Source organism: Sprattus sprattus (genome assembly GCF_963457725.1).
Source record: "Sprattus sprattus genome assembly, chromosome: 11".
Taxonomy (NCBI): Eukaryota; Metazoa; Chordata; class Actinopteri; order Clupeiformes; family Clupeidae; genus Sprattus; species Sprattus sprattus.
The window spans coordinates 25643161-25652026 of record NC_137909.1 but is presented as its reverse complement, the minus strand read 5'-3'; the positions used below and the strand labels follow the sequence as shown (position 1 = coordinate 25652026).

The following is an 8866-nucleotide window of genomic DNA, read 5'->3' as shown; positions in this document are numbered from 1 at the left end:
GAGAGGGAGTGAGAGAGAGAGAGAGAATGAGAGAGAGAGGGAGAGAGAGACAGGGAGGGAGGGAGAGAGAGAAAGGGAGAGATGGGTAGAGGGAGATGATGTCCTGAGGATGATTATGATGATGAAGGTCAACAAAATGGAAGAGTGTGTGGCTGGATGGATATGGAAAGAGAGAGAGAGTTATTTAGACAGTGCAAGAAGCAGAATGCATTACAGAACAATTATTAGGGAGACAGAAAGAAGGAGGGGGAAAGCTGGATGGTAGTCAAGATGATGATCGTCATGGTGATGATGATGATGCTAATGATGCTTCATGTTTATTTGATGTCTATTTTTATGTGGATCACTGTGCATGTCATTTCTCTCCATGTAATTTTGTTCTGTGTTTGAGCTGCATTGTTTTGTATGAAAGGTGCTAAACAAATAAAGTTTATTATTATTATTATTATTAATGATGATAATGATAGTGATGATGATAGTGATGACATGGAAGAACATGTAAGGTTGGATGAACAGAGAGAGAGAGAGAGAGAGATAGAGAGAGAGAGAGAGAGAGAGAGAGAGAGAGAGAGAGAGAGAGAGAGAGAAACAGCGTATATACACACCACACACAGTAAGAAATGGAAAGTGTGACAGAAGAATGAAGAAGGAGAAAGTATTCATCATTCATATTGCTTAATCATAAATGAAGTGCTTGGTAAAGCTGATGAGTAAACAGGAAGAGAGAGAAGGTGACCTATAGAGAAACTAAAGAGGAGTCACTGATAGGGAAACTGATAGGGAAAGACCTGAGAGGAAAAAGGAAAACTAAAACCTATTGTCCAATGATGTTCAATGTACATGAAGATAGAAAACATAGACCACGAGTGAGAGGCTGATGGACGTGACTCTGTGGTATGGATTACATCAAGTTGTTCCATAGTGGTAATAGGAAACTCTTGTGGACTGCTGCTTTTTACAGCAGGTGATGGCTTTCAACAACAAACCTCAGATCAGCCTCTTGAGATCATAGTTTCTGTTTGATTCATCATTCACCGCCCCACCAAAGGCCATTACTAGTACTACATGGAATGAATATGTGAGAGAAGTATTCGTCCTTCCATTAATATATAAACAAAGCTTTTTCATAATCAAGCACTCTCATAACTTTGTTCTGTTTGAAGTTATTTATTGCATCCTGACATCAAATACAAGGGGAAGTCGTAGCCAATCACATGATCTCGCCATGAATCAAACCACCACATCTGGTAACCACATTCTCTTAGCTGTTTTTTCGTTTAAGTTGATTAGGTCATGCATGAAGTGCGTGTGTACACTTCACAGATCCATTTGATCAACGCAGAGCCCTCCCATAAGTTACATGACTCCAGTGGCCGAACAACCTTCTGTGGACCTTCTGTAGTCATGGTGTAGGCCCCTCATCGTCACCAAGGGGTCACAAGAGGTCACGTATCTGTAGGGCATTGATCAGGGATAACTGTCTGGATGTCTGGCAGAAACGGAACTTGTCACAGAATGATGTCATCTATGCGTGACTTCATAGTTACGAAATGTCTTGTGTTGTATCGTGTGTTGTTATGGTTACAGTATGAGTCCAAGCAGATGTGTTGCTTCATGCTAGGGTATGTTGTTGCTTCAGGATTGTGATTGAATCTCATTCATCATTCAGTGACTGTGGGTTTACGACATTTCTCTCTGATGACTCACTATTCAAACCTGCCTTTTCTCTTTCTCCCACAGTGCATTGGTGGTCTATGCACCACAAGTAATGCTTCATCTCCTGGCCTTGCAGTGCTGCTGCAGAGCATTATATCTGTTCTGTCCGATCAGATTCTGACCATTGTATAATTATTCCTCTTGTCCTTGTCTCATATTCCTGCTTTTCCGTCTGGTCCCCGTATCCCGTCCCAGAGCCGCCGTTGTCATCTGTGCTCTTTTGACAAGATTTAAGTCTGCGCTCGGTCTTCAGAGGCGATTAGCCAAGGTCATTTAAAAACATAATCTGACTTCCGTGGTCAAGTGTTCGTGGCATTTTAAAGATTAACAAGATCGATCACAAATCACTTTCATCCGTTGCATTGTCTGGCTGTACACTGCTATTGACATTTACTGCAAAGAGTATAATCTTCTTATAAATATCCATTAGACAAAAATACGGTAAAATGTAACTAGATATTTTTCTGTTTTATCGGTGATATTAAGAGTCCAGTTAGAGTTCCCAACTACCTCTCATCAGCGCAAGGAGGCTGCTAATGCTCCTTCGATCTTGCCTCGGCCCTGTCTGAACTGTACTAGTGCCCTCTGTATCTCTCTTGCTGCTTCAGCACTTGATGCTAAACTTCCTGCCAAACTCCTGGTTAGAAACCTGAATGTACGGCCACCTTAGCGAAGCTCCACATGAACATTACTGTGGCTAAGAGGGGCTTCGTCAGCCGTTCTCTAGACCCATTAAAGCCATTAAGCACGGGCAATTTCCTCATCAAACCTAAACGGCTCTTGATGAATGTGCTCCAGGTACTGCTATGAGAGAGCCTTAGTTTCCTCTGTACATGGCAATTACAAGAGGACAAAAGTGAATGTAATTCCTTGTATAAATGTACATATGTGATGATGAATGAATTGAGGTTGGAGGTGATTAAAGTGATTAAATGACTAGCTAATTGACCTTATAATGAGTGAGAAGTGGAATCGGAACTGTAATCACTGATAGCATAAAATGGATTGCTCTTACCTGGGGTCCTCATTAAGTTCTCACCAGGTTGTGTCTACGCTAACCATATGTTTTACAGCTAGCATGTTTTCTGTTTAGCTGACAAAATAGTGAGTTTACATGTGTCCACACTCTAACCTCTGACCAGTCTTAAATGAATCTCTGTAAAACTGACTCCATTATTAAGCCTCTTCCTGGTAGCGAAACCCATCCCAACTCGATCTGAATCAGCTCACAGCTGAACCCCCATAGCATTCACTTGTAACCAATGAAAATCAGGAGAACTCCACACCGGTGTTGTGATCAAACCAAATCTGGGCCAAAGCCTTTATTGTTTATTCCAGTCGAGACACACGGGGAAGGCGGTCACTTCCGAGTTCGCCGCTTCTTGGTGGCCCTCTGAGAGGGGTGGAGGCCTGGCAGAGCGTAAGAGGAGGGGGGTGTGCCAGTGCCGGGGGTGGGCCTCGCTGCTCTCCTTCAGCTGGTGCCCGCTGCGGCGGGAGGGGCGGGGGGAGGAGGGGCGGGGTTGGGGGTAGGCTCCGGGGCGGTGAAGCAGCCCCTCTTGTGCCACTGCATGTCACGCACGCGGCGGACGGACTGGACCTGAGGTACGGCCGCCCCCCAGTCGTTCCAGTGCTTGTAGTCGCCGTGCTCGAACACGTACTGGCGCCCCCTGTAGCCTGGGTACATGTAGCCCACCCACCTGGAAGGAGACGTCAAGGACAGCCAATGTTTCAGAGACGTCTCAAATAAATACACTGTTGTCAAAGAATCTCCCCTCAGAATGTCTAGACAGGGAAATGGACTGTAGGTCCTCCATGCTTGTTATTTCAATTGTAACTCAAATACAGTAGAGAGTGAAAATATCCAAATAATATTCATTCAGTCACAGTTTGTAACGGTCTTATGTTCCCCTGACACACCCTGACTATCATTTGTACAACTGAACAACTTGTGTGGGTCCCTTACGTTCCGTTCAAGGCTTTGATACTGGCCACGCGATCCTGAAAGCCATGAGCCCAGAGGCTGGGTACATCATCATCCACGATCTCCATCTTCCTACCGGCAAAGCCTCCGTTCTCAAATAGGTGGAGCTTATGATCCGCACTATCCTGTAGCAGACAGGGAGTAGTTCACAAAGGGGCTTAGTGTTAAACCAGACTAAACTGTGTGTAGTTGATATTTGTGTTGTGAAAATGAGAGTGTGTGTGTGTGTGTGTGTGTGTGTGTGTGTGTGTGTGTGTGTGTGTGTGTGTGTGTGTGTGTGTGTGTGTGTGAGAGTGCATCCGGCACTAGGCTTTTCTTTGTTGGCATGTGAAAAAGCTGTGTGGGGCAGTTCAGACACATCAGTCAGTCCTAATTGTGAACTCTGTTTACAGCCCTGAGCCCTCCCGGTGTACTGTGTGAATAATATGGGCCAGTTTCCCAGAACGGCATTACGCGTTATCCGTGCATAAACCCTGTCTTTCAATGGGCTGCTCTCTGTGGCCTAATCCCCGTCTAGAAAACAGGGCCTGACAAATGACGAGTCGGTGGAATTGATTAAGTCAGTTATTCCCAGTTGGGTGATGAAGCCTGACAAATGACGAGTGGTGTGTAATTGATTTAGTCAGTTGATGAAGTCAGTGGTTGCAGGGGCAGCAGCAGCACTGACCACACGGAGGGGCCTCACGGACAGCAGGCAGTAGCTGTTCTGGCTGTTGGTCCATGCGCTCCAGCGGGGGTACTCTCCCTTCTCCAGAACAAACTGCTCCCCAGCGAAGGCCTTACGCTCATACGCCACCCACCTGCACCCACCAAAACACCAGTGTTAGAGGAGAGGCAAGGAGAAAGAGAAAGGAAGAGCGTGAGAAAAGAAAAAAGACAGAGAGAGATAGAAAAAAGACAGAGAGAGAAAGAGAAACGAGAAAGGTAGCGAGATAGACAGAAAGCTAGAGAAAGAAGGGCAGAGAGTGAGAAAAGACAGAGGGAGAAAGATAGAAAAAAGACAGAGAGAGAGAGAGAAAGGTAGTGATATAGACAGAAAACAGGAGAAAGAAGGATAGAGATACACAGAGACAGACACAGACATTGACAGAAAGAGGAATAGAAAGAATGACTAGAAATGAAGTGAAACTATACTCACGGTCCGGACTCTACCACTGCTGAGCCAACTTTTTCCAGGCTCTTCTCGCAAACGTCCTTACACTCTGCAGAGAACTCTGCCTTCTTCCCTCGGAAATTCTCAAACTCATACAGCACCACCTGCAGGCCAAGGACAGGCAGAAATGCAGAGTTACATCGAGAACAAAAAAGAAAACATGAAATAAATCACGCAGGAGATGGTGATTGGTCGGTGTATGTGTCGTGAGTGTGTGTGTGTGACGTAGGTGTGTGTGTGTGTCGTGAGTGTGTGTGTGTGTGTGTGTCGTGAGTGTGTGGTGACACCTTGTAGGTAGCTCCTGCCCCGCCTTGACTCTTCCCAGCGGCCAGCTGCTCTGGGGCACCTTGCGTCTCCGACATCCTCCCTCAACGACAGCAAAAACGTCAACATAGCAACACACACGAGACAGTAAGCAACAACAAAGTGACACACATGAAATGATAAACAACAAGAACAACAAAGCGGCACACGTGAAATGGTAAACAACAACAAAATGAGCTGCAGGCACGAAAAGGCCGGAGAAAACTGTATTTTGACAGCTCTGTGTAAAAACAGAACCTTTGATGAAAAAGAAGTTGTGTGAACAGGAGTGAAAGACATAGAGGATAGAGGCAAAGGAGGTACGAAGAGACACAGCAGGGGCGATGGATGTGGGAAGTAGCGAGAAGAGGAGGTGAGAGAAACAGATCTGTTAGAAGAGGGAGGTCTGAAGTCTACATGACAGAAAAAAAATCTGCTTTCAATGCACTGATTTTTTCACAGGTTTTCTGGTAAGCGTAACCCAGAGGGCAACACTACTTTGAAAAAAATAACGTCAGCCCAATCCCCAGACAAACAAAATATAAACAGTTTCACAGCATTGAGGCCTCAGTGACAAAAAATGTCTCAGAGAATAGATCAAAAACATACATTGGTAATGATTCGTTTGCTGACTGTCGACTGTTTCTCTCTGGAATGTTCCTCAAGATACACCATGCTCTGAAGCTGTCTCATTCTCTCAACCCTGACACATTTTCCTTCACTAGGCTTTCTTCTCTGAAGCGGCTTGGACAACACAAGCACTGAAATATTTCCTTGCCGCACTGTTGCGAACACCTCTCAACTCAGCAGATTCTCTACATCTTCTTACCTGTAGCACTTGAAATAGCAACAACTTAGTCTTTACGCATTAGCCTTTCGAAGAAATCTCTGGCTTGACAGGAGCGAAAAAGTATCAACGCATACTCAATGTCCAGTGAATAAGCAAACTAGTCCTCCTTTCACTAAGAAGACAGGGTGAACAGAAGAGACAGCGCATAAGAAAGATATAAGGAAGACCAGGACAGGGGGACACGGAGGAGGTGAAAGGGGGGACGGAGAGAGCGGGAAAGGGGGGAAGGGGAAGAGAGAGACGCCCTGACTGGCGACAGAGGAGCAGAGGAGGGGAGTCTTTTTCGCCGTTTACCTGGTCTGCCTGTAACTTCAGTTCACCGCTCGTACACCTCTCTCTCTTTCTCTTTCTCGCCCACTCTCTCTCTCTTTCTCTCACTCCGGAGTGGGTGTGTGTGTGTGTGTGGTGGGGGGTGTGTGAGCGGGCGTGTGTGTGGCGAGCATACACCGGGGGCCAGGGGGGGTTTTTATGGTTTATTTCTGTCCAGAGCAGCAGAAAAGTGCTGGGTGGGTGAGGCTGTTGATGCAGCAAGTCTGTCGTTCGCATTGTGTCCGTCACACTGACTCTCAATAGTGGCTGGGTTGGCACCGGCTGCCCCGCGCCACCCGGCTGCCCTGCCGCCAACACTCCCACAGCGGGCACAAGCAGGGTGCGAGCCAAGAGGATTCAGAGATCAGCCCCACTCAGCACAAACCTGCACACCACCCCTCTCTCTCTCTCTTTCTCTACCTCTCTCTCTCTGTTTCTCTCTCTCTCTCTGGATTTCTGGCCACACCCATCCAACGGTGGATTCTGTCCAGCATCTGTCTGTCTTTCCAGGTGCCCCCCCCCCCCCCCCCCACACACACCCCTGGCCAGGTTTAGATCTGTTCATTTTTTTCTCTTTCTATCCCTTCCTTTTTGCATTCCGGCCCCAGGTCCTAATTTCATTCAGATTGACTTATTGTAATTCTTATCAAATCTGTTCACAACCAGCAAAAATATTTTTTTAGACCAATTTCAGAAAGCTTGGAACATTTCACAAATTAGAATGGATTTCGCAAGAGGTGATATTATGACCTTGAAGAACATGTCAAGGTCGTTTAACTGAATATGATTAAAGGTACATTGGGCACAGTTGGATAATTACAGTTTTACGAGGTCTAGATGAATAAGATGTAAAACAATCATGGCAACTGATTTATATCAGACTGATGTTGAGAAATGGCATATCATTAGATTTTGAGTTGGTAAGTCCCCAGCTGTCTGAGGTGGCTTTGCCTTGAATCAAGACATCTGAATGTTCACAGAAATATGTGAAAAGGCAGACAGTTTGTTGCCCTTTTTTCGCATTCTTTTGGAGTTCAATGAACAAGGCTACGTACACCTTTATTGTGTAGTGTATGTGTGCATGTATAAATCATCTACTGTAGTTATACCATATAAGGTTTCCAGGAAACATGTACTAAAGTCTGGAAAACAATATAAGAATCTGACATTATTGGAATCGCAATCAGGTCATAGTTCAAACAGCATATGTCGTGTTGGCCAATTTAAACCCATAAAATGCTAATTCTTATAACAATTATTAACACCAGTATCGATGTATCATCACAATTCAGTCATATAATGTACATAAGAGCCCATAAAACACTTTTTAGGGTGCACTTACACTTTACAGTTAACCTCTGATCGCAAATTATGTCACCCATCTCTCTGAAGAAGTCTTTGCAAAGGTGGCCCATCACAATAGAAACCTAAACCTCACCAAAGGCCTTCAGGCCTTTCTTTTTAGAAACTAACACTATGTACACCAGATGATAAATGGAAATAATGTTCTGATAGACTTTTGTCTTGCATGTTGTAACTGCATGAATGTCTTGACTGCATAAATGGTGTCAATAAAAAATTGATCACAAAAAAAAAAAAAACTAACACTATCAGTATGAATTTAGCAGAAAGTAGAGCCAACACACGTGTAGACATACGTCCCCATCAAAATTATTTTAATAGAGAACTCCCATGATTGCTTTTCAAAGTACATATATTACCCATCCGTTTGTAAAATGTCTCCCTATTGACAGAAAAAATATAGCTTTGCAGAATGACCAACATAAAAAAAAAAATCAGAGAATTAGCAAAAAAAGTAAAAAGACACAAATAAAAACAAATATATAATCGATAATCACTCAGTCATCTGTGAGTGGGATTTATGTAAATTACAATTCATTATTTTCATGGTGGCCAATCAGAAGTCTTGCGGTGGCATGGAGTTGGCATGGCGGTTGGCATGGCAGCGGTTCTGAAACCGGATTACGCGCGGTGCCAGGGGTGTGCCCGTGCTGAGCGATTGCATCAGCACCAGTGGCAGTTGGCACTGTTCGGGATGGAATGGTAAGACACACACACAGATAATGGCAGTGAATTGGACAGGAGGCGGTCTGACTGCCTCCTTTTGGCATAGCAGGCTGTGAGAGTAGCTGCCCCGGGGATGAGATACGAGTGCACCTCCCCTTGCACCTCCTCCTGCACCTCCTCAATCTCAAGACTGAGGTATCCAGGATCACGGGGCCCAAAGGCCTCTCACAGGCAAAGGGGACACAAAGGCCCTCTCACTGGCAGATAGGAGTGGGAAGCATTAGATGTAGCGTTAGCTTGTGCTAGCCTCCTAACAGTCCTAGCAGGAATGTGCACGTACATAAACGAGAGCAAAGTGAACATAACAATGAGAGAGATTAATATGTACTCTATGGTTCAAGATCTGCGAAAATATACAGAGGTTTGATGTGGTGTCTACCTGCACATATATACTTGCTTAATGCATAGTCATCATCGCAAAGCATAGATGCTTTTTTTTTGCCATCCCAGATTACAAAAATAAAAA

The 8866-nt window shown here is 44.9% G+C and overlaps 2 protein-coding genes across 2 annotated transcripts in view; both read right to left on the bottom strand.

Annotated features, from left to right (window-relative positions):
- Positions 1-3187: 3187 nt before the first annotated feature.
- On the bottom strand, positions 3188-5212 carry crybb3 (crystallin, beta B3; the record flags this gene model as incomplete). The annotated part of the gene is made up of 5 exons (XM_080847009.1): positions 3188-3413; positions 3680-3822; positions 4365-4497; positions 4836-4954; positions 5138-5212. The coding sequence occupies 5 exons, from the start codon at positions 5210-5212 to the stop codon at positions 3188-3190; spliced, it is 696 nt and encodes a 231-aa protein (XP_080703135.1).
- A 3595-nt stretch (positions 5213-8807) lies between these two features.
- The window catches only part of LOC308372386 (uncharacterized protein), a gene marked incomplete at its 5' end in the record, with an annotated part of 21411 nt that continues 21352 nt past the window's right edge, over positions 8808-8866 (bottom strand). The window contains one exon of the mRNA XM_080847540.1: positions 8808-8866. This exon is cut by the window's right edge and continues 418 nt beyond it.